The sequence below is a fragment of the Rutilus rutilus genome (genome assembly GCF_951802725.1).
Source record: "Rutilus rutilus genome assembly, chromosome: 22".
Lineage (NCBI taxonomy): Eukaryota > Metazoa > Chordata > Actinopteri > Cypriniformes > Leuciscidae > Rutilus > Rutilus rutilus.
The window spans coordinates 15234043-15261113 of record NC_140227.1 but is presented as its reverse complement, the minus strand read 5'-3'; the positions used below and the strand labels follow the sequence as shown (position 1 = coordinate 15261113).

Sequence of the window (27071 nt, the reverse complement as noted above, 5' to 3'; positions counted from 1 at the left end):
CCCATGGTGGTCGACCGGAAGGGGAGGGACTTAGGCTCTCTATAACACTGATCTTCCAGATCATCAACAAAGCTCCTCTTGTCTAGGTGGATTTCTTTCAAGGTTTCTGTGAAAACATATTCTTAGAAGGTGCTTAGAAGTCCAATGGTCTGGATCATATGACCATAAATAGTATTGTGTAATAAACTAAACTTCCTGTGGAATAAACTTCCTGTAAGATGCATTTAAAGCAAATTTGGTTCAGGGTTAGTTACTTGTAATTATGCATAATTTACTGTTATTACTATAGTACATGTAGTAACGTGTAACTATGCCATCTTAAAATATTAGGGGAGGATTTGTCATGATGCTTGTAATGCTTGCAAGTCACAAGACAATGAGGGATTTCAAAAAACTTAATAGAACTTTGAAAATAGTGTGATATTTTATTTCATCAGCAAAATCACTGTAAATATGCTGTGAATATTAACTGTCTCATCAAGCTCTACCAAGCATACTAGCTGAAATGAGTGGCGAGTCCAATAAAGAGTCCAGTGGGAGTGATCAAGCAAATGGCACTTTGCCACCGCATTTACTTTTGGACACAGTCTGCTTTCAGAGTTTTTGCTGAGCACAACTGTCTCTTTTAAACCAGCAATAGTTTACTATTGCTTAGAATCTATTACAGTTGTTGAGCCATTTAGTGATATATGGCAAGGTCAATGAAATCATAAAACCACTTTATGACAAAAATGATAGCCAAAGTTTCATCAAAGGTAACCAAGCAACACTGTGATAAAGAAACAAGCACTTGTACACATTAGCCGCTTTTTCACTGTCGGGCCAGTGCGAGCCAGGGCTTTCAACGGGCCAGGCTGGACGAATAGCGTCGGACCTGTAGCACCGAGCCCAAAACCACGCTGCGTTTCCACCGCCGGGCCTGAAGCTTCGCAGCGCTCTTACAAATTGCACAATATTTGCTCTAAAAGATTAATAAAGTTAGTATTAAAGTCACAGTAATTTCATGCTACACAATTAATACAAATATCTATTTTTAATTTGCTCAATGCAAATGTTTAAATTATGATTTTAAGATCTGTAATTACATGTACAGCATATGGACACTAAATACAGACTAGCAGCTATTCTTCATTCTCTTTTTCCTTGCAAATCTGAACTCATTTAAGCTACTGAAAGATCAATCAAATTGGCAAAAATGAAAGTCAGTCGCACAGCTGATCACACTAAACTAACCCTGAATGTCTGGCAGGGAATGCAGAAAATTGTCTGAAATGTTAAACCCCATTCACACCGCCAGCGACACGCAGCAGCAAAGCGACACGATCCCATTCATTTCAATGGAGCGCTGGCGACTTCCGGCGACACGAGCGACAGTGACCATTGGCGACAGAAATGTCAACTTTATGCAAATGAGAAGCGATTTTCGCAAGTGACTACAAATAGGAAAGAAGACTTTCAGTGGAGCTCATGTCACCGTCTCGAATGCAGGCAAGACAGAAGAGTTTGAGGGCGATTTCACTGTTTTATATGATTTGACTGTAACCACATACATGGATATAGTAAAATGATGCATGGAAAAGGAACTGTCGACAGTTTCAGTGAGTTTAATTCATACATTTATAGTTTGAGTGTTGTAATTTTATTATAAAGGCACTGCTGCAGTTCATTTTACAGTTTCCCCTGCATTATGTTGACTATTAGGGACAAGAAAATGTATTACTTGTCAAATTCGAATGACGTTTTAGTAATTTATGACAGTATTAGTAGAGTTTAATTTGTTGATTGATTGATCGTTAATCTAGTAAATGATTTAATCCACTGAACACTGCTGTGGTAATATAAAAACACTCTCCCAACAGCATACTGTTTCTTTTAAGCCTAATTCCTAGTCGAACTAAAATGATATAGTTGTATATATCACTTGTGATGGTATTTTTTATAGATATGGCCAGACATGCAGTCTACCAATAACATTAGAGTGACAGTACTACGAAAGCCTACAAGCCACTTCACAGTAGAGACTAGCGACATACAGCGATGAAGTTTCTGGCGGTGTGAACAGGGCTTTACTGTTAAATTTCCTCCATGATGAATGCATATCGGCTCTCTATCATGTTTTCTGGAACACACAGTCTCATATTCAGCACTAAGCAGATAGCGGTGTGGAATCATTTACAGTGCATTTCTATGCTCAGAGACATCTATCTTTTTAATGGGCTTCTTATCAAACGCCAGCGAGCCAACCGTGCAGCCCAGGCATCAAAGCCTAATTGAATCATAGAATGCTAGGGCATTGCAAAACCTATCTGATGACACTGTCAACCTGGCATATAAATTAAGCAGGGCTCTAAGAGAAAATAGTGCTCTACACACCCAGCCTGCAGTAATAAAGCAAATCTTTAGCATTAATGCTTTATTTAAAAGTGCATTAACACAGATAGGTTATTAATTTCAAGCATTTTATGAGTATAATAGCATAGATGGCCATGAAAGGCACCTTGATCGTGTGGTAAAAGAATATACCGCTGGCCTCAGTGTGGGCCTAAGGCAGATTTGCAAGGATATGAGCGACTCTCTCTCTAAAAACCTTTACCAGACCTCAGAATCTGACAATGCAACACCAAATGTGCTGTACTTTTGTTTCTCTTTTTGGAATTCACATTTGTTGAAGTATATGCCTTATTAGAAAACTAACTAAAAACAGGGTATCTGCACAATTTCTAAAGTCAAATTTAAGGCTTTTTAAGACCTTTTTGAGACCTGAAGAAATCAAAATTAATACCGTACATTAGGGGTGCGCAATATTGACAAAAATATGTCTAGATATTTTCAAAGTTTTGTTGATAATAATTAGATGATATTTTACTGATTGTGTTTTTGTACTGGTACCCTGGCGGGTTTAGGCCTGTTGTTGACAGAAGACTCATGAAGATATTCATATTTTTTATATTCTATGCAGTGGTCAGTTCACAGTAGTGACAGAATTTTTTTTTTTTATTAAGGGGCAATATTTGCCACCTTAAATTGATTTCCAGGGGCATTTTCACCTATATATGGACATTGTTTCTAAACGTATTTAGAGGTATGCATCACCATTTATGTCAAATTCTAACATTCAAATGAAAGGGTTAGTTCACCCAAAAATGAAAATTCTGTCAGTAATTACTCACCCTCATGTTGTTCCAACCCCATAAGACCTTCGTTCATCTTCGGAACACAAATTAAGATATTTTTGATAAAATCTGAGTGCTGGATCACTCCTCCATGGGCTTCTAAGACACTATAACTTGCTGGCCCAGAAAATGTATTAAAGACATCGTTAATATAGTCCAAGTGACTCCAGTGGCTCAATCTTAAGTTTATAAAGCGACGAGAATACTTTTTGTGCGCAAAAACAAGTTAAGTCTTCGTATCACACACATGACCAGCGTCGCCCAATAGTGAGCCTACGTGGTGACGTGCAACACAGACGCGCTATGCTTAAACACTACGTGAAAAGACTCGAGGCCCAGAGAGAAGGAAATGAAAAGTGGAATAAAGTCGTTATTTTTGTTTGTTTTTGCGCACAAAATGTATTCTCATCGCTTTATAAACTTAAGATTGAGTCACTTGGACTATATTAACGATGTCTTTAATACATTTTCTGGGCCAGCAAGTTATAGTGTCTTAGAAGCCTATGGAGGAGTGATCCAGCACTCAGATTTAATCAAAAATATCTTAATTTGTGTTACGAAGATGAACGAAGGTCTTACGGGGTTGGAACAACATGAAGGTGAGTAATTACTGACAGAATTTTCATTTTTGGGTGAACTAACCCTTTAAATTATATTAGAATAACACAGTACCAATGTCAAAATAAATCATTAAATTAAAATCCATCCTTGCAGTGCAGAGGTGACACAGAAGCGGCATCAAAACTGGCATTAGCCTACTATATTTACACTTCATTTACAATTGCATAAATAAAGCTATTCAATATTTAAATATGAAATTATTTATAATTTTAACGTTTTAATTAAAGGATATAAATAAAGGATTAAATATGAAACTGAAACCACCAGTAGGTGGCGGCAAGTCACTGTCTTAATAAGCGAGTTGTTGGAGTCATTTATTCAACCGATTTGTTCAAACGGCTGATTCATTCAGAAAAACAAGTGATTGTTCATTGAATCGTTAAAATGATTCGTTCAAAACGCGGGTTTCAGTAGTAAAAATTTTAAAAAAAAATAAAAATAATAATTCATCGCTGTCTGTTGGACCACGGCTTCATTATGAAATTCTCGTCGCCGATATAAAGTGAAAATTGACAATATTGTCTCCAAAAAGTAACTCACAATGTTAACTTTATTGTTAATTTAACTGTTGTATAAAATAAATAGCACATTTGCAATTGCGCAAAGGAAAACGGCACTCTTGCTCATGTGATATTCTAATATAACAACATAATATGATATAAATATAAGACAAAAACTCATTTGGGGACATCTATAACTGCACTGACACATCACGCAGTGAAAGCAAGCATGAGAGAAACGCGATGTCAGCTCGCACTCGCAGTGCTTAGTACATAGTTAAAACAATGATTACAATATCATCATAGTTCATAGACAATATCGCACACTCCTAAGCACATAAAGAATGAACTTCCAATTGAACTGACATTTACTCGTTTTCTTCTCTCCTCTCACGTGCAGGAGACAGACGTAGGCTAATATACTGCCGTAAGTGACGCAAATTGTCACGTGAACAAGCAAATCCATGTCATGCGATGTCAGCTCGCAGTGCCTCGTACTTCGTTAAAACAATGATTACAATATCATAATAGACAATACACATCGCACACCACTACGCACATAAAGAATGAACTTAGAATTGAACTGACATTTACCAACTTGCTTCTCCTTCTCTCCTCCTGTTTCGCGTGCAGGAGACAGACGTAACGCTGCCGCGAATGTGATGCGCAATGTCACGTGAACAAGCAAATCCACAAAGAAAGAATAATAAATAAAAAAGTACGCTAATTAGACGGTTCTAATTTGGAAAACATTTAGATATGTCTAAGTCAAATTGCCATCGAAAATTTAAGACCTTTCTTAAGTAAAAATAAGACTTTTTAAGACTTTTTATGGCCTTAAATTTTAAAAATCTAATTTAAGACTTTTTAAGGATCCGCGGACACCCTGTCCCAGTTTATGTGGCTGTTCATGTTTGACTTTCTCTATAGCATTGTATAGTAAATTCTCAATATAGTTCAAATGGGTTGCACATTTTATCACAGCAGCGTGATAAGAACAGCTCAAGCAAATCTTATCACACTTTTGGGGTGGGGTTAGGATTAGGTAACCAGGTAGCGGCCTCAACAAAGGGGATGATAATTTGGCAGTTAAAATTTGTCACAATGCAAGAAAAAGTAAGGGTACGCTACAGATTAAAATTCAGAAGTGCCGGTACTGCGTTCCGGGCCGTACCGGCCCACTTTGAGCACTGGTCAGTTATCGTTTTATGATCTTATTGTCATCTCATCATCATCTTGTCTTAGTCATGTGGAAATAAAGCTTGTCTGCAAACATTTTTTATCATGAACTTCGTTAACTTTAACACTAATTGGATGGCTGAATTTTGACATCTGTTACATGAGGTTTCTGTTTTACCCGTTAGTTCTTGTATCCTTTGTTCCTGTTCATTAGTTGCCATGGTTTCTACAATGTTCTCATATGTTGTTATGGCTACACATTGCTTAATTTATTAATTCCACCTGCTCCTTGTTTTCTCCCTTCCCTTAACCTTTGTATAAATAGCCCTGGTTGTATTACAAATGTATTAAATGTTTAAATTAGGTTCCAATACAATAGTATATAAACTGAGAAAGCTCTGTAGCTTGTGGTTTACATTGAGGCATAGATGATTAGATTCAAAGAAGATTAAGTCAAGCAACCCAGGTGTCTGACATTAACCTTTTGTCTGTATGCACCTCCTGAACAGTGTCATTGTCCCAAGTTAAGCTATGATAATGTGAAGGTATGGGTGATGCTGTCAGGCTGATTGGATTATCATCTATGCATTTGAATGACACTGTTATGCTGATGAGATCAGGAAACGAGCTGACTCATGTACTTAATTTACATGCTTTGTTCAGAGTGTCTACACCTCAATGTAAATCCCTCCCCCTTGAAATGTATATAAACTACAATGTCTACTGCCCTAGTTAGACTTGATGACTACAGCAACGCACAGCGAGTTCTCAATAAAGAGTAACTTCTGCTTGAAAGATATCCCAACGTCTCCTGGTCTCTGCTTTGACGAAGGAAAAGTTTCCAACACCCTCATTTTCAGTTGGTTTTTGTCTGTTCTCATCAGTGTTATGTTGGATTGCTATTCTGTGTTCTCCTGTTAGTTATTTTGGTTAAAGTGTAAATAAAAGTAACTGCTGCGATCAGATTCCGTCTCACTACTCTCCTTTGCAGCAACATTCTGTTACAATAACTACTGTATGCACAGTTACTGTACATGGTCAGTTGTGTTTTATTATTTGCATTTTTCCCCTAATAAACAGACCTGTGACCCACCAGTCCTCAAATGCTAGGTTCAGGTGTATAGTGTGTAATCAAGAAGCAAACAGCGTTTCTGTTGATTTAGCTGTCTGCATTTTGAATAAAGTGCACAACAAAATGGTTGTCTGTGTGTTCTAAGTGTCACATAGTCTTGTGTAAAATCATAAAATGCTTTGTTTTCCCAAAAGATTTTCTTGATGGAATGCTGACTGCCTTACATTTGAAGTCATTCCTTAAAGGGGTCATATAAATGGTACATGCACTTTTACAATTTGATTGTACTGAAATGTGTGTTGGCAATGCCTGTACACAACCATCATAAAATGATAAAAATCCATCCAGTGTTTTTTTTTATTATCTTCTTATATGTTTTCCCCCATCTCAAATCAAGCCGTTCGATTTTGTGACGTCACAGAATCGACGCCTCTCCCACGATTGTTGATTGACAGCAGCGTTTCAACACAGACCCGCCCTCGCTCATGAGCGAGCTGTCAATCATAGTCCGCGCGGACCGGCGCTGTCATTGTTGATACGCTGGAGCACTGTCTATGAGCAGAATGGCGTCTAAGCGATTGTGGTGTTCTGTTCTTGGGTGTAATAAGGAACACAGCAGTCATTTTGATGTTCCTAAATCCGAACCGCTGAAGACGCAGTGGCTGAGTTTGTTTTCGAAGGGAATATTCCCCACGATCAACGTCAATGCTTTCATGTTTGCGCGAATCATTTCACACACCAGACTGCTTTACAAACGAGGTCAGTATAAAGCTGGTTTTGCTAAGAAGCTGCTCCTGAAAAAAGGATCGGTACCAACTATTCGTGTTCCTGCTGCACCTCCAGAAGAAGAAGTGAGTGTAACGTTTTATTAACCTTTATATTAATATTTATATTAATCTTTGCAAATCGCTTGCTGCACGCTACACAATGAATGCGGCTGTTTAAACTCAGGGTACATTACGGCATGTTTTCTATGTACGACGTTCTCAATATAATTCATAATCCCACGTTAATAATAAACAACATTTAGATTATTTAACAATGAAATTTTTAATTAAAGTATATTACAAACTTTTAATTTAGACCCTAAAGAATCATATTAGCTTGTACAAAAATGGCATTATATGACCCCTTTAAGCATAGTGGGGAAAAAAATATTCAGAGCAACCAATCCATTTTGAATGATATTCCTCCAGTTACTGTAATTTGATACACTGTTGATAACTGCTGATTTGAAGGCAGTTCAGCACAAACAAATGAAACACTATAATCAATCTGCTTCTCTTCAAAGAAAACCACAACAAGTGTAATGGGAACTTTCATCACCTCTAAGCAAGCGGATGTTTGGGGGATATCACAGACAAAGCAATTAATTATGAGTTAACAGAGTGCAAAAATATGGAAAGGAACCTGTGCAATAGGAAAAGTAAAACTTTTCCCACAGAGAATACAGTGATGTCTTGGGTAGGTGTGCAAATGAACTAGGGGTGTACAGTAAAGCCATTATCTCTATATAACATTAAAAAAAAAAAATAAATAAATAAATACATACTCCAGTTTTAAGCAATTCCAATGCTTGTGTGTTTCAACTTTACAGACCATGGGCCACATTTATAAAAACACAAGTGAACATATTTCTCTGTAATGCAACAATTTATGTAAGAATGGCTTCATTTATTCTGTGCTTGTCCGCACATAGTTATACTTAAAGGTGCAGTGTGTAATATTTAGCGGCATCTAGTGATGAGGTTGCGAATCACAACCAACAGAAGTTACGGTGGCCGACAGGAAAATATGTCGTCGTCTGAGACAGCATAGAGTAGCCATTTACAATGAGGTTTCTTTACAAAGATAAATTAAGAAATTATGTTTACTTAATTTTTCAGTAAAACGATATGTTTTTGCGAATATTATTGTTATTGTTCATCATTGTGTCAGTGTTTTATTCGCTGACTTTAGCTAGCTTCTTTGCATGAAGAACAGTAGTGACGAAACGCGTTTGTCCGTTCAGGGCTACTGCAGAAACATGTCGGCACAAAATGGCTATTTCAATGTAAGGGGACCCGTGGTGTATGTAGATAAAAATGGCTTATTCTAAGGCAATAAAAACATCTACACCACTTTCTACACCACTGAAAACATGGTTATGTATATGATATTGCATTTCTGTCAACAGATCCTCCTAAATATTACACAATGCACCTTTAAATATGAACTGCCATTCAGAAAATGAGGCCATAGGCTATCAAACTGTCAGAGCAATTCATTGAGGTGGACATAAATACTTCATATTGATATATAAGCATGTTGATGCTGTGTTTTCCTGCATGATTTAAAGACTGAATGATGAAAGCTAATAGCTGACATGAGGTGTGTGGTATCACAGAAAATAAAATTAATGAAAAATTACATTATGGGTGGTTAAGAGGTAAAATATAGGGACAATTGGTAAGGTTTACAAAACTGCAATATACACTTATATTTAAGATTTCGTAGAAGTCTGCAGAGTCCTTATTTTTTCCTCAGCATGCCAAGCAAGCGGGTGAAGTTCATCAATTAAAAGGATGTGTTCTGAGTACAATCATTTCAGCAAATGCTTTATATATGAGATTGAATGGGTTCTTAGCTTAGCAGGCTTATTGGTAACAATAGGGGTCAATAGCCCTTATAAGTCCACTTGAGAAAAAGTTATATTTATGCATTACAATTATAAACAGAGCATTAAATGTGTTTTTGTCTCAAGAAGCTTCTAAAATGTTTTAATGTGATATGGTTTTCAAAAGTTTTTATAAATTATTGATTGTTCTACTGCATTTATCTTTATGAGCATTTATATTTTCAAATACAAATTACTGCTCTAAAATGCAAAGAAAATAAATCATAACAGGTTGCATTTGATTTAATAATCTCTTAATTTTAAAATGATGATCAATACCACTGCTAATTTTATCAGCAAACTGAAAAAAAAATGGCTTATAAAGTTTTGATTCTTCTACAGTGATATCCAAACAATAGCACCATTTGATACGGCATAATTCCAAAATAACTCAAAAAATAAACACTCAATTGACTCCAAATTAAAAGCAAAATAAAATAATTTTAAATAATTTCAATATCTGTGAGACAAGAATGGTCATGCTTTGTATATTTTAATTATATTTAAAAATAAAACCATATAGTATGAGGGCTAATCAGGGTCACCCTAATTATTATGAATGCAGTGTTTATGACTTCATATTAATTACACATATGGAATATTTGTACTTTAAGAAACTGACTTGACTGCAGAACTATATTTAAAATGAAGTAGTGAATGCAAAAAAGGTGGTTTAAAAAGGTGAAACAGAACCTAAAATACATACATTATTCCTTTATAGTTTCATATCAATCAGCTACCCATTTAAAGTTGATTTGAAGGTATTTTGTTTCCTCTTTCTGATGTCTTACATTACAATTATTTTTTTAACCAAGTTATGGTTAGATATTTAGTACGTTTGTCAGCTTTTTACGTCAGTAACATGTGGAACAGTCACTTGGAGAGGAGCCTTCAATTAGTGTGTCTGTGTTAGATGGCTGTGATTCCCACTGACGTTCACAGGAAGGCCTCTTTTCTCGCCCATCATCCCTTCTGACAGGACGTCCCCCACTCTTTGCCTCATTCATCTTCATTAGCTGTCTATTTCCTCCATCTCATGTCAAAAATACTTAATGTCTCTGTTGCGTGGGCCAAGACGAGCCCTGATTAGTTAGCGCTAATACCGATGCATTTCAGTGTTTCTCTTCGATCTGGCTCCATTAACAGTCCCTGTAGTCCTTTTAGCAAAGAAACAATACAGCTGCCATCTGTTTCCTGCTATACTTCCTACTGTTTAACGTGGCCCACCACCTCCTGCCTAACAAGTTAAACAGCGGGGAAAACAGCAAGAGTGAAGGCAAATACAACACAAATACAAATATGTTTACTTTAAATTAGTGCCAGCGCCACATTTTCTACTAAGCCTTGGTCTCTAAAAAACAATGGCAAAGTAATACAAGTGGAGATCGAATAAAGTTTTTGTTAAAAACGTATTATTAGACCAAGTAAACAGTTGTAAAAATCGAATCATGCAGCCAATTAAACACTATTAGATTTACTTAATATTGAGCAACCATGGTTCTGTGATTGTCTAATTTTCCCACAATTATAGTTGCCTTGTTTGACTGCTCACAAGTTTAATTTACACTGTTGCTCATTTTTGTCACATTTACTTCTGATGTCAAGAAAGGTTTAGTCCTCTACTCAAAACGATCAGTTAGCTGATTGTTACTGATTCAGTCAAGACATTGGGCCCTATTTTAACGGTCTAAGCGCGTGGTCAAAAGCGCACAGCACAAGTGCACTTAGGGCGTCTTAATCCACTTTTGCTAGTTTAACGATGGGAAAAATTGTTGGCGCACCGGGCGCATGGTCTAAAAGGGTTGTCCCTATTCTCTTAATGAGTAATGGGTTTGCTTTGGGCGTAACGTGCAATAAAACAATCAGAGTCATCTCCCATTCCCTTTAAGGCGAGACACGGCAGGCAAAAACATCGGGGGTTTTTTTACTGGTCAATTTTGAGATTTTTGGATATTTGTCTTCAATAACATGTCTTCTTTCAGACTTGAGGTGAAAAAAAGTCCGAAATACACATTTAGGTCTTTATTTTACTACACTTTGTCTGTTTGCGTCTGTAGATTTCTCATAAATTCAACAAAAGTTGGCGTTCTTAATCAACAATGCTGCTCCGCGATCGCTGCCGGCAGCCTGTCATCACACACACCGCTGGAAAGCTCTCTCTCTCCTGTACAATGCTGTCGGATGCAAATATGGTAATTTCCTTTTTTATCAGCAACCAATCGTGAAAGTAAAAGGGCTGAATGCGCAATCTCATTGGCTGATAAAGCCCGTTCTCTCAAAATGACTTTTCTCTCATACTCCAAGTCCGAAATCTCCACTTCAGTAGCACCTACATACACCAAACTTTCCAGTTTTGTACCTAGTTATATTATGAAGACATTTACAAAGGGATTTGTAAATATATTATTCCTAGCCTGATTTATATAACATTGTATTCCAAAAAACATCGCGAAAATCTTTTTAAGGCTATTGACAGTATTTTCTGATTTACAGGATAACAAAAGTAGATATCCATAAATCCCTCTGTAATTTTTTTCCCATCTAATACGTGAACACAATGAAAAAATTATTTTTAACCTGGCTTTATCCAATACTCAGATTTCGTTTTTTAAAATAGATGCAAATTAGCGCATATTTAATTAGATATTGCCTAATTTGCATATTTAAACATTAAATTACAGAAAACTTTTTTCCTCATCTTAATGTAGGTAATCAACTGGGAAAGTTTCATGGTGATATCTGCTAGTTAAAATTTTTACCCTATTCACCTGTAGTGTCTTGCCTTAAAAGCCAGTTGCGCTTGCACCATGGCAGATTCGCTATTTACATGGCGGAATTTGCAAGTGGAAAAACTGAACACTTCTCTAGCGAGGAAATGGATCTGCTCGTGCATGAGGTTAAAGAGTGTGAACAAACCATCTACTGGACAAAGTGTATATGCGTTGTGGACCCGCCTCTAGGTGCACATTACTAACGCGCTCTTTAGTAAGTTAATTTAGTTTAGTTAATTATTAACAAAATAAATACTTTGAGGCAATTTTGAGGCAACTGAAAAAGACTACGCCATTTATCAACTGAAGCCTGGTCTAAAGTCAATGGCGCAGTCTTTTTCAGTTGCCTCAAAATAACAATGCGCCTGAGCACACCTCATTTTCAGACCACCACGCCCATGGGCGCACAAATGGGCGCAAATGTATTTGCTATTTAAACAACGTGGCGCAGGAATTGAAAATGATAACTGCATTGCGCCAGGTGTATGATGGGGCCCATTTACTTAAAAAAAAAAAAAACACAATGAGTTGGAGTCATGGAGTTGACACTATATGAGAACGCCCCATGTGAGCCGGTGTCTGAAGCACGTGTTACACACCAATCTTGATTGGCTACCGCAGTCAGGTGATGTCATGGGCACACCGTCAGGGTATAAAAGGGTGCCTAATGAAGACGTCATCAGCTTCTTTTTTTTCTGTCTGTGCATGTGCTTTTTGGTTTGTGTGTGGTAAGGAGAAAGAAAGCATGTCTAAGCCATTTAGAAAGTGTATCACACCATGCCAGAGATTTTTAATGCCTGATGACTCATGAGTTATTTGTTTAGGAGCGGAGCACACTCCAACTCTCAGGCCAGACCCAGAAGCCCACTCTGTGGCTTCTTCCGATCTGGCAGAGAACGTTATTGGCCTGATCTAGGCAGTTTCAGTATTCTTCATATTTCATATGGACATAGAAATGAAATATGGGCAATATCTGCTTCCTCTTCTGTCACCTTCTGTGGGATGGGGCTTGAAGAAGTATCAATATGCTTCTCGTTGAATCCCATTCATATGGGAAATGCCATTTTGGCAGTCAATAGCCAGAAAATAATTTCTTCCTCAGTTGTAGCCACACTTACTCACATCATCAACACCTCTCTTCACACTGGTACCTTCTCCACAGCATTTAAGCAGGCTTGGGTAACCCCACTGCTTAAGAACCCAACTCTAACCTCATCTCAGGAACCGCACTCCAATGGTTCAAGTTTTACCTCTCAGGTAGGTCCTTTAGGGTGTCGTGGAGGGGTGAGGTGTCTAAGTCGCAACATCTACCTACGGGGGTGCCTCAGGGCTCAGTGCTTGGACCACTTCTCTTCTCCATCTACATGTAATCACTGGAATCTGTCATTCAGAAAAAAAAAAAGTCCCTATCACTGTTATGCTGACGACACACAACTCTACCTCTCATTCCAACCAGAGGATCTGACAGTAGCTGCTCACATCTCTGCCTGCCTGCCTGACAGACATTTCTTGCTGGATGAAGGACCACCACCTTCAACTAAACCTTGAGAAGACAGAGCTGCTTGTGGTCCCGGCCAACCCAACACTACACCACAACTTCTCCATTCAGCTAAGTTCGTCATCCATAACTCCATCAGGGTCAGCCAGGAACTTTGGAGTTGTGATTGATGATGAATTAAACTTCACAGACCACATTGCTAGAACTGCCAGGTCCTGCAGATTTGCCTTATACAACATAGGAGGATCAGGCCCTTCCTATCAGAACATGCTACACAACTCCTTGTCCAAGCTCTTGTTCTATCCAGACTGGACTATTGTAATGCTCTCTTGGCAGGCCTTCCAGCATGCACTGTCAAACCTCTGCAACTGATCCAGAATGCTGCAACTAGAGTGGTCTTTAACAAGCCGAAGAGAGCACACGTCACACCTCTCCTCACAAAATGCATTGGCTGCCAATTGCCGTTCGCATCAAATTCAAGGCACTGATGCTTGCCTACAGAACAACCACTGGCTCTGCTCCCTTTTACCTAAACTCATTACTCCAGACTTACGTGCCATCCAGAAGCTTGCATTCTGCAAGTGAACGGCGCCTCGTGGTGCCATCTCAAAGAGGCACAAAATAACTTTCACGGACATTCACCTGGACTATTCCCAGCTGGTGGAATGACCTGCCTAACTCAACCCGAGCTGCTGAGTCTGTAGCCCTTTTCAAGAAACTGCTAAAGACGTATCTTTTTCAGCAACACTTGATATGGATCATACTATTAATACTAACACTTTATTTTCTATTCTATTCCATTTCTATTAAAAAATAATAATTCACGTGTACTGCATTAGACTAAACCGGGAAGGGTCACAGCACTTGCATATTGTTGTCCTATTGTCAGTATAATTGCTACTATTGCTTAAATGTAATTATTAAATGTAAAGGGAAGGAGCAGTTATTTGAAGCCCCGGCTCAATATTCCGCTCTATGTGTATATGCTCAATTCAGTCGCTCACGGCCCAAGCAAACGCTAAATCCGTGTTATCAGTCCGTTCTTCTGTCACAGTGGCTATGTTTACATGCAACCAAATAATCTGTTAATAATCGGTTTGATGGCTCAATCGGACTGAAAAGCCTTCATGTGAACCCCTTAGCTCGATCCGAATGAAATTTCAATCGGATTGGAAGGAGTGGTTTATTCCTTTTCTAATCTGATCGAGAGGACACTTGATCGAATTGAAAACTGAAACTGGAAAGGACTGCACATATGCAATGAAATAGAAATGGCGTATGACATATGATGCAAAGAACCAGCTGCAGTTAAATAATGTCATAAATGACTGTTTAAAAAAATCAATTCTGATTAGAAGCTTGTTACATATAAATGCACACACATATCACTTTTTTAGCGTTGTAAACACTACGGTCAGATCCATAAATGAATTCATTCAAATTGAAACAAAAGGTGTGCATGTAAACATAGCCAGTGAGGTTGAAGCAATGTGAAATAAAGAGCTAGATTTAGATGCAGCAGTACGTTTATTATCAAAACTAAAAAAAGGAATCAAAACTCTCAGTAAATCTCAGAATCCACCGGAACAGAAAAAACAACATATTAATGATGAGAACGGACTGAGACTGAAGGCTATAAATACACAGGTGAACAAATCACTGAAATGAACATCAGGTGTGACATAACCAAATCAATGCAAAACCATGTAAACAAAACACTAACATAGGAAACCGAACTGAAACACACCCAAAATTGTATATACATATATATAGGTGGTTGACAAATAAGACTGAATTTTTTTTGTTTATTTTTTTATTCAAATATTAGGCTTAGAAAATATTGAGTTGTACTGACTCATGAATTCCCAAAAATATATGCAGTCTTTTAGATTTTGGAATGGACATTGGATTTATTCACCAATTTGTTGCATTTGTGCCTAAAATTGTCATATGGTGTGACATAAAAGTTATTCTATATAAAATTAAAATGGGATATACTCTCCCTAAGTAACTAACTTCACCATAAATCTTTACTATCTTAAGATAAAAAATAAAAAAAATTGTGCAGATTCGTTAGATTTTGTATTATTTTTCTAAATCATCATGCAAAGTAAGACATCTCTCCTCAACCTTTCCAGATATTTTAGATTAATTATGTTAAACCCTGTTATAAATCTATCAAAATGCTTGTGTTCCATTGACTTTTTTCATGATTTATAACTAAAAATTATTTTTATTGTCACAATTCTGAATGTCACAACAAATGATATAGTGTCACACTATGGGCCCTATTTTAACGATCTGAAACGCAAGTATCAAACGCGAAACGCACGTAACTTTGTGGGCGCTGTTGCTATTATACCGGTGGGATAAATGACTCTTGCGCCCGACGCAAATCTAAAATGGGTTGGTCTGAAGTAGCTACATTACTCATAGGAGTGGTTTGGGCGTAACGTGAAATAAACCAATCAGAGCATCATCTCACATTCCCTTTAAGAGCAGACACGCTTGTTCCATGGCGGATTTGCCAGGCGCACACCAGGAGCGGTTCACAGCCGAGGAGACCAACGTTCTCGTCAGGGCCGTAAAAGACAGAGAAGTGACATTTTATGGGGATGAGAGAAACCCACCCAAATTAGCTTCGGTTAAACAGGCGTATAATAATTTTGGTAAATGTGTAAGCTAGATTTATGCCTATTTTTTCACATCTTCATGGACACCACAATGATTTTCCTCATGTGGAATATTTTTCCTTGTAATTATGTTCAGAATTGTTTTCTGGATCTGCAAAATAGCACCAGGGAACGTTTGCGCCGGAACACGCCTCCTCTTTTCGCTCAACCGCCCCCGGGAGCGCAAGTTCATTCCCTAATTTACCGGCGTGTGTCTGTGGAGGGAAAAGTCCGCTTTTTTCCGTCGCGATATGCTTGTTTTTCTATTCATTTTATTTGGTTTATTTCATTTTATATCATTTTTACTCTTTCACACTTTGATTTCTTGAGATACTTACAGGATGGACGTCTTTAGAGGCCGTGTGAGACAAAGAAATGCTCCACGATACAGACTACTAAGTTACACTACCACAAAAAGTGTCCAAACTTTCCAAAAGAGCTTCCATGTTGCGCCAAAATGCTTAATTTGACGTTTCCATGACAACGGTCCGAGTTGAGCTTCCGGATCACGTCTTTACTGTAGTTTGTTTTCTCTTTTGCAGCACTTCATAGTTTTTATTGGAGAAAAACTATAATCGGATTGGAGTAGAGCATATCGAGAGATTTTATTGTTAATATAGTTTTAATACAGACGTAAATGGACTGTTAAACGGCCCATAATGGTTATTACGTTCTTTAGGAAACGATAGGCTCACAGAAAAACAGCCCAAATCACAGACATGGAGATTCACACAGGACTGGTATTATCAGAGGACCCCTGTGTTGGCCGAAATACGGTAGGTAATTTTCGGGGGAATTTTTACAGACATTTTTACAGACATGGCAGATTCGCACGGGATAAAAATCACAGACGACCTCTGCGATTATTACAAATTACCGAAGGTCCCTAGGTAATACTAACTACCAAAAAAAAAAATTTTTTAGGGAACAGTCATTTTAAAAACCTTCTTAGGGTTGGATGCTTCATTCCCAGCCATCACTAAGCTATGCTTCATGAAAAACACATGGCCTTACCCATGTGTTTTATCCATTTGATTCAGTAGATTGGGTGCATGCTGATAGGATTATGATCATTTCAATGTGAGGCTTTGTCGCAAAGCAGTGCACAGCTCACCCACAGCACCACTCTTAATATGTATATAGCATCAACAGTGCATTATTATACATCTATACTATTATAAAGTATCTTTTTATCTGACATACCTGCCTCTTCCACTTCCTCCCCATCCTCTTCCTCTCCTGCATTAAGTGTCGGAGGTTCTTCAGAACCGACTTCCTCCATTAAGATCCTCTCCGTCTCCGCAGTCTAGCACAGATCACCAGAGTACCTTATTATCTTCATCAACACATTCAACTGATTTGACATTATTATTCTATTAGAAACCTAGCCATTATGCATTTGCCTAATTTGTGACTGCAATTAGATTTATCATGTATTTACAAAGCTACTAATCCATATACACCACCATTTAAATGTTTTTTTTTTTTATATATTACATTTTTTTGCTCACCAAGGCTGCATTTATTTGATCAGTAATAAAATAAACCATTAATATTTTAAAACATTGTTAAAATATAAAATAACTGTTCTCTTTTTTAATTTAATTTATTTCTGTGAAGGCAAAGCTGAATTTTCAGCAGTCATTACTCCAGTCTTCAGTGTCACATGATCCTTCAGAAATCATTCTAATATGCTGATTTGCTGCTCAAGAAACATTTCTTATAATCAATGTTGATTATTTATTTATTTATTATTATTCATATCTTTGTGGAAACCATGATACATTTTTTCAGGATTCTTTGATAAATATAAAGTTAAAAAGAACAGAATTTATTTGAAATAGAAACACTATAAATATCTTTACTGTCACATTTGATCAATTTAATGCATCCCTGTTGAATAAAAATATTCATTTGTTTAAAAGAAAAAGAAAATCTTACCGTTTTCAAACCTTTGAATGGTAGAGTACATTTATAAAGACTGACTATCATTTTTACCTTCAGTGCATCAAGTTGGGCTAAACGGCATCGCTGCAGCAAATCTACAAACAGGTATATAAGCAGTGCCTAAAAGAGAAATAAAAATCAACATTTATTGTGAATCACTCATTGCAGATACAATGTTATCTAATTTGAGTGAAAATGTGGAAAAAAAAAGAGTTCGAAAAATGTCTGTTAGTTTTGAAGCCATTAATATATGCCAGTGTGCTCTTTTTTTTTTTTACTCAATTTTTATTTTATTAGAGGGTAACAATATAAAAGAGGTATTGTAACAATACAGATACAACAGCAATACTTGTACCACCCTCCCACCCCTACCGCATGGGATACAACATAACTATCAGTGTAGCACAGTCAGTGTTATAGAGCAGTCACTTATTGTCCTTTCAGTAAAATGTCTTGAACTCTGGTAATTCCATTGCTCCATGTTTGTATAGGGGTGAATGACGGATAAGGATTTAAAATGTGAAGAAAAATAAAACTGGCAAAATTTTTTAATTGTAGGACTTTCTATACTTATTAGAGTGTTGTGTATGTAATGCAATGATATTTACACATTTCAAGAATGTAATTAACCATTTTTTGGGTGAATCAGATCTTTTTCCCCATGAAAATGTTATTCCTGGGTAACGTAATGAATTTTTAAATTAACTACATTTCTACCATTGTTGGCATATACAAATTTACTGATCTCTATATTTGGAGCTCAACAAACAATTAGTGCTCGGAAAACTACATTTTAATCACAATTAATATAATCAATTTGGGATTTCATATAGACATGGGCTCATTTTTGGCTGCTGATAACTCAAAATTCAGAACCAAAAAAAAAAAAAAACCTGGAAAATGTTTAAAAATATTTTCCAATAAAGTAAATAAGACTTGTTTTATCATTAACTCAACAAAAAAAATGAATTGTGTAATCTAACACACAAATATGGGTTAAATTAATTGCCCGTGTCATTGTTAGCCGGAATGACATACTGTTAGCCGGAAGGACATTCTGCAATATTTTTCAGGATTACCATAAAAACCATCATCAGTATCCTTTTTCTTTCCAACACTCAAACTTGAAACAAAGTAAGAGACACTGACAAGTTTTTAATGATTTAAAAATCTGTAAAATTTATAGTAAATCTGTAAAATTATAATGCTTAATAAACAATGGCCAAGGGTATAGTCCAACACATTATACAGCTAAAACATTTAGGGCCCTATTTTAACGATCTGAAACGCAAGTATCAAACGCGAAACGCAAGTAACTTTGTGGGCGGATCCCGACGCAAATCTAAAATGTGTTGGTCTGAAGTAGCTTCATTACTCATAGGTGTGGTTTGGGCATAACGTGAAATAAACCAATCAGAGCATCATCTCACATTCCCTTTAAGAGCAGGCGCGCTTGTTCCATGGCGGATTGCTATTATAACGGCAGATTTGCCAGACGCGCGCCAGGAGCGGTTCACAGCTGAGGAGACCGACGTTCTCGTCAGGGCCGTAAAAGAGACATTGTATGGGGATGGAGAAACCCACCCAAATTAGCTTCGGTTAAACAGGCGTATAATAATTTGGGTAAATGTGTAAGCTAGATTTATGCCTATTTTTTCACATCTTCATGGACACAACAATGATTTCCCTCATGTGGAATATTTTTCCTTGTAATAATGTATGGTTTGCAAAAATGGGAACTGCTGCTTCTGTGTAGATGAGAGAATCAAAGTGTATGCGCGTTGTGCTCACGCTACATTATGGCCAAGTATGCGCCCTTAAATAGCATCTGAATAAAGTGCCACTGACTTTAGACTAGGTTTTTCCTGGTCAGTGGAGGAATTGTTTTCTGTAACTGCAAAATAGCACCAGGGAACGTTTGCACCGGAACACGCCTCCTCTTTTCGCTGAACCGCCCCCGGGAGCGCAAGTTCATTCCCTAATTTACAGAAGTGCGTCTGTGGAGGGAAAAGTCCGCTGTGCGCAGGTGCAAAATAGGAATGATACATGTGTCGGTGTACAAAGTCAATTGCGCTGGGTGCAAGATAGGGCCCTTAGGCTTATTGCAAATAAGTCAAGTCAAGTCACCTTCATTTATATAGCGCTTTAAACAATTTAGATTGTTTCAAAGCAGCTTTACAGAGATAATAGGAAATTAAAGTAACAGAGGTTGTTTTGGCTTTACAGCAGCTCTAGAATAAAGTTATTGTCCAGCTAAAGTTAGTTTTGATTGATTCACTTCCGTCGCAAAGATCATTAGTTATTAACTTAAGGGCCGCTAACACGACACCGTTCTAACAGAAAACCCTAAAGTTCTTTCTGCGCAAACTTTAAAAACGCGTACCTGATGGCCTGCACATGCGTATTACGTGTTTAGATTATAGGAATGTTTATAGGAGTGTGAACCTATTTCGATTAATATTTCAAGTTTGCTTGTTACTGATACATTATCACTCCACTGAGTCATCACTATAATACCTTGCTCTCTTTTGTCCAAGATACTCAGCCCTAGTTTCTGCATCTGCGTTTATCCTGGCTCTGAACCGTCTCTGCCTCTATTTATTAGACAGAGGCATCTGGCAGGACAGAACTGACCTTAAAACACCAGAAGCTATACTAAAGCTTTAATAAAATGTTGATAATTAATAAATTTGATTACATTATTCATAATTTGACCATTAACATTACAAAATTTAATTCAATGATAAAGACCCATGTGACTCATTGAATCATATGAAATCAAGTTGAATGACAGCAAAAATATGGCAAAAAACATACAATTATGTAAATAATGTTAATTTTTAACATTTAACTAAAAGTTTACAAATGTTAATTAAAAACTAGATTTTTATGCATATGTCATTCTGGATAACGGCTGACATGTCCTGGCTAACAGAGGTTTTTTGTTATCCAAGAATGACAAAACAAATATTTTTCTTTATAATCAGGCACTAATTTAACCACCTATGGAAAACTACAATTTAGCTATCATCGCTTAAGGTAATCTTTTAGATCAAATAGATAGTTTTTTAATATAAAAACATTATAAATGGTTTATCAGTATCAAAAGGACACATGATATTGCTACAAAGTGCACCAGTGACTGAAAAGGTCAAAATATCAACATTTTAAGAGACGCTTCCTGACCTTTGCACATGTTCTGGTGTTCCTTCAGGGTCTTCTTTTTGATACAATATTATGTCACATGACATACCAAAATGCATTATGGTGTAAAATGGTCATTGATGTCTGTTATCCAGGAATGACATTAGAGAAATCACAATTTGGGGACAAAAGTCTTTCTGTCATAAAAATTAAAATAAGCTTAGTATTACCACTATATTTGTAGGTATTGTTGAAAACATCAATACAATTATGCCCAAGTAGATTTTAAATACTTTTATTTATATTTTTTACATTTCTGTCGTATTTTTGTATTCAGATTTTAAGCCGGGACAGTTACCCGGAATGACATTTTAGGACTTTTGAGCTCAATAGTTCCTTAAAGATTAATTATTTATAATAAATTCTCACATGAGTAATTAAAGAGGGGGAAGTTGAGTCACTTATGAAGTGCATTTAAAAATGTATACATTTTTAATATTATGAATATGCTTTGGACACCAGAATTGACACGCCACGTCATTGACCCACAGTCCGAGGTGTAGCGCCGTTGATCTTGGCAGAAGAAAGTTCAAGAAAAATAATCTCTAAGAACGTATTCAGCCAATGCTTATGGGCTAAGTTGTGAGGTGGAACCCAAACTTGAAGCCAGTGTGCTCTTAAAGGCTGACTGGTTAATTTAAATCTATATTTGTGTAGGTCTTTATGAATAGTTGTCATTCCAAATCTGCTGAACATTCTGTGGAGTTCAATAGCCATTGGTTTGGAGTCAGAGTGAATTGGTTTGGAGTCAATGCATATTTTGTTTCTACAATTAACCTGCCACCAAACTATTTGTGTTGAAAGAGCACAAAAGTTCTAAAAGAGAAACCGTATTTTGAAAAGAATCAAAGACAGCAGCATAAGGACGTTTTTCAAAGCAGCAAGCGTTTTAATAAAGACATATTTTACAATAAGTCTCTCTTAAATGTCAAACAAGACAAATGTCAGTCACAATGTCATGTTATTATCAAAATGAAATATCTGCTTAAGAACTATACTTTGAAGTCAAAATCAACTCTATCAAATGTCAGAAAATGGTTCAATAAAAGAGGAAGATGAAAATAGGAATAGAAAAAGGAGCCACCTTATCATTCCCAGAAGAAACAGAGCTGTTTTGAAAAACCATGTCTCTTTTGAAATGTTAAACTAGTGTAAATTAAGCCAAGAATGCAAAACTGCCAAACAATGTCAGAATAGACAAATACAACAAGGGGAAAAGAACAAAAATTCTTACCTGCACTAGAAAGCCTGTAAGAAAGGAGATCAGGAAAGGCACCAGACCTGCCCGAGCAATCGTTACCGGCAGTCCTGCAAAAAGCACATTATCTGAATAGTTTGTCATGGCAGAATCTGCTGTATTGTGAATTTATCTGCAAGGCCTTATATTAAAGCAAACATATTCAGCCACTCATCTGAGATATTATTTCTAGACTGAATTATTTGATGGTGGTAATTTTATTATGGCTAGAAGAACACTTTAAAATGATTTAACTCAGATTGGAGGAAATGAAAAGAAAAATGTATTTTTTAACAACTATTAAATCTCACTGAAAACAGAACAGTTAAATTCAATGCACCATGTAATTGCGGTGTCTTATAAATATATATATCTGCTACTGTTCAGACCATAAAGCCTGGGTATATCATTAACGAAACAGAATATAGTCTTGCTGAAAACCCATTGAGAAATTATGTTTAACTTCATTTTGCCTGCTAATGGTCTCACGCATGGATTTTATCCCTTCCTTTCCCATTCCAATAGTTAATTAAAGAAAATAAAATCTTCAGCAGTCCCTTTTTCTTTTCATTTTTGAACTGCAGTGGATCAGAAGATGTCAGTAAACATCTGTCTTATGTGCTGTGCAAAAAAAAAAATAACTATGACTCAATGAGATTTCAGCATAATGCCATTTGTTATACTTTGAATTGCAGACTGAGCTTTTACATACCCAGGATCCCGGTCCCCAGTATTGTAGCTATTGTTAAAAAATCTGTGGAGAGATAACATGTATTATTTATGTTGAACATAAGAAAACAAAATGAATGTATGTATTTATAACACTCATCATCTGTGGATAACAGGGAAGAATATATTAACAGAAATGATTTAAAACTTTATTATATGAATCACATAATTTTACAATGATCTATATGTTGTGTTTGTTGCCAATGGTAAACATAGTGTTGTGATGGTATATATCATACTCTGTCAGATTTTATTTAATTTTTTTGTTGAAAGTTGAATTCTCAGCATTATTACCAGTCTTCAGTGTCACATGATCTTTCAGATAAAGAAACATTTCTTATTATCAATATCAATGTTAAAAGCAGTTGTGCTGATTAACATTGTTGTGGAAATGTGATTACATTTGTTTTTATAGAAATGTCAAAAGAACAGCATTTTATTTGAATTATAAATGGTTTAACTCTGACTTTTGATTACAATTTAAAGCATAATTAGGCAACTTAAAATAATTATTAGTACTGACCCCAAACCTTTGAACAGTAGTGTTATTTCAGTTCAGATTTTAGTAGAAGGCCTATTGTTTAGTTATACATTTTCAGTATAACGTTACAGGTATTTTTTCAGTTTGGGTGCTAACAATATATAATGAACATTTCTGAAAACAGATTGAGCTAAAGACGGGGCATTTGGTCACCCTATGTTGACCAGATCCTATCCTAGCGGTCGGAATCGTGGAATCCAGTCATAAACATTTAATTTAGGCTATATAATGCAGAATTTGGCATATTCTGGATGAATACATCAACAGTAGGACTGTGAACTTACGTCTGTGAATATTAAAGCTTAAAAAGACTGCTATTTAAATAGGAAGTCTGCATGTTCAGCGCGTCTCTGTGAAAATGAACGCAGCACGCGAACCGCTTCGTCTATGCTCGTGGTGCTTTTTTCTTCTTCGTCTGCCGTCTCACAATATATGAGAAGAGAACATAAAGCCATGGACTTTATCTCCAGACCTGCTCTCAGAGTCACTTCAGCATTTCACCACTTCATTTGATCAAACTATCGTCATATTATACATGCACGACGCATCATAGATATGCAGCGCACACACAGGATAACTCAATCAAAGGTCTTCACGACAACCCGTCAAAATAAAAGTTCGGTCTAACTTATAATTTTATAAGTAAATAAACTTAAATTTAAATAAACACAATTTTTCTTCCATGGTTTAATTTTAACAGTAAACTGTTGTGCAGCACATAAAAAAATAAATTTTTACATTTTAATTTCTACATTTAAAAAATATTTTTTTTTTTTAAAGATTAGCCTTCACTTCATTACCACCTTTTTTTATAATACATTTTTTTTTTTAAAGTATTTAAAGTTTTATCAATTTAATTGATTAAACATGCTTCTTGATTATTAAAACGGGAGGGAAAAAAGTACAGAATAAAACGGATTCCATATGGCCCTAAATATTTAACTTTTGTTAAACTGTATATGTTGAATAATTTCAATTAATTAGGCATGCTTTTTGATTACAAGAGTACAAACTGTAGCAACCATTATGCTTAATCACTGTTATAATTATGAGTGGGTCCTTGGAAAATGTTCTGCCCTCTAAGGGTCCCCTGGCCCCAAAAAGTTTGAGAACCCCTGCTTTTATGCAAATGAGTTCCACAGGGGAAAGAAGGGTGGGCCACACTTGTGTGTCCCCTCTGATGCCTGCAGCCAATCACAGCACAGGAATGCAAGAACTGCAATCTCCTCATCGGAAAGGGATAAATGTACCCTTTTAACAGACACTCCTTGTTCTTCTGAGTGCCCCACAATCAGAGAAGAATAGTGCACACCTTAGGTGAAGCGTGACCAAATCGCAAAACATATTTGGTGCCACATGTGAAAACCCCTACATACTAGTGCCTTGTGTGGTGTAAAGTTAAACTGATACAGGTATAAAAACTTTGATAAAGTAAAACATCCTTCCTATCAAACCATCATAATGTCTCCTTGTCTTATCACAGCTCAACATTTTCAGCTATAACCTGAGGTGGCAGTCAAGATTTACATGTGTGCACTTGTACTGTGTAACGAGAGAGAATATCACCAGATAGAACTGTGCAGCGTAGACGAGAAAAAAAACCCTAAGCATAAACACTCGCCTAATTACAAAAATTACGCCACAGCTCTTTGATGCATATTAATAAGATGCTTCTGATTAGCCTCTCACAGAGAAATAACAGCGGCAGTCACGAATGAGAAGCCAAACTGAAAAGTTCAAATTGACTTTGCTGACACTACAGATAGCATTTGATTTTCCAATTACAGTGTAAATGTTTGGGCAGGATTAGTTACAGATGCACGAATATCATCGGGGAATAAACACTTATTGTTAAAATGGAAAAATGATCCTTGAAGGCTTTTTATCTGCCTCGAAGTACAACAAACCAGGTATTCTCGTCGACGAGGACTGATATTAGCATTTCGAGTCTAAAAATACCCTCCCCCCCCCCAAAAAAAAAAAAAAAAAAATTTTTTTATCAGTAAAGCAGCATGGCCCATCATCAGGCCCCTGAATGAACTTTCAGCTCAGAGCTATACGTTTGTATAATAATATGACACACCGGGAAATGAAATTTGAGAGATGAAAGAGGTTCGTCAATGCCGTAAGCTAGTAAATAACAGAATGAACAAGTCCTCCTCGTTTCGGTAAAGCTCGTAAATGGACAAATTTGATTAATTGACAAAATGCCTGAAATACTGTATACAATCTTTGCGGGCAGAATTATGGGGCAGCTACTTGCAGATTTAAATTACGCCCACACTCACAGTCAAGATGATGGATGACAATAAGTAAGTACAGAAGTAGCAAAGTAACTATGATGGCATTTTAATGACACTGATATCAGCCGCTCTGGCAACTGGCCAAGTCAAGTAACATTCTTGCACAGACATTTAATCTAGATATCACTAGTTTTGCAGGAGAACGTGCTTTCCTTCAGGTCTCTCATATTAGGTCTGATTAATGGATGGTTGTTGAAGTTTTATGCACTTGCACTATAAACCTCATTTCTGGAAATCACAATGCAGACATTAATTGTGTTATTGGCTTGCTAAAATCCACTTAGGGATATAAAACAGGAGAAAAATCGAAGACACAATGAAAATTATGCCTGATGCTGTACAAACAACAGGAACTGTCAGTATATACACGTTTCTGGTTGATGGCCGGATCAAGCTACAAATTCAAGCAGTTTACACATAAAATAGGCCTAAAAGGTTTATGCAGCTGTCACGTAATGCTGCTACACTGCCAAAGACAACATCTGCTGGCTTTCTACTAAAACAACACAACAGCATGTGCAGCTGTAACCAGAAACAAAGCAGGGTTACTTTATATTGCCATTTAAACGAATAAAATAAACCCCAAAATAAACCTGTATGGTTTTCTTTCCTGTGATGAACCAAAGATGAAATGTAACAAATATTAAACTGCCCCTATTATGCTATTTTAAAGTTTCCTAATGTTGTTTTGGAGTTTTACATGCATCAAAGGTCAAAAAACTGTTTAATTTCCTCATAATATACATTTGCACATCACCACATTTACAATGATTCTCAAACGACATCGTCAAACGAATCAATCTCTCTAAATTCCGCCTTTCAGCTAGCTACTCTGCTCTGATTGGCCAGACAGCTAAGTCTGTTGTGATTGGTTTACCGCATACAAGGCGCGCGTCGAAAACCAAAATGCCCATTGCCATAACAATGTCAGCTGTCCTGAGTCTTCCTACACTGTAAACCAAAGACAG

General features: G+C 36.6%; 1 protein-coding gene across 2 annotated transcripts in view; it reads right to left on the bottom strand.

The window, feature by feature from the left end:
- Positions 1–27071, bottom strand: part of LOC311281552 (uncharacterized protein) — a 144386-nt gene that overhangs the window by 108300 nt on the left and 9015 nt on the right. The window contains exons 1-5 of one of the 2 annotated variants that reach the window (XM_084394582.1): positions 24085–24346; positions 23243–23284; positions 22528–22601; positions 18141–18209; positions 17346–17448 (exon numbers count right to left, since the gene is read on the bottom strand). In XM_084394582.1, the coding sequence (XP_084250708.1) occupies positions 17346–17424 (79 nt within the window). In that variant the 5' untranslated portion in view covers positions 17425–17448; positions 18141–18209; positions 22528–22601; positions 23243–23284; positions 24085–24346. Of the gene's footprint in view, positions 1–17345; positions 17449–18140; positions 18210–22527; positions 22602–23242; positions 23285–24084; positions 24347–27071 lie in introns of those variants that run through there. The other variant, XM_084394581.1, reaches the window with a different exon arrangement.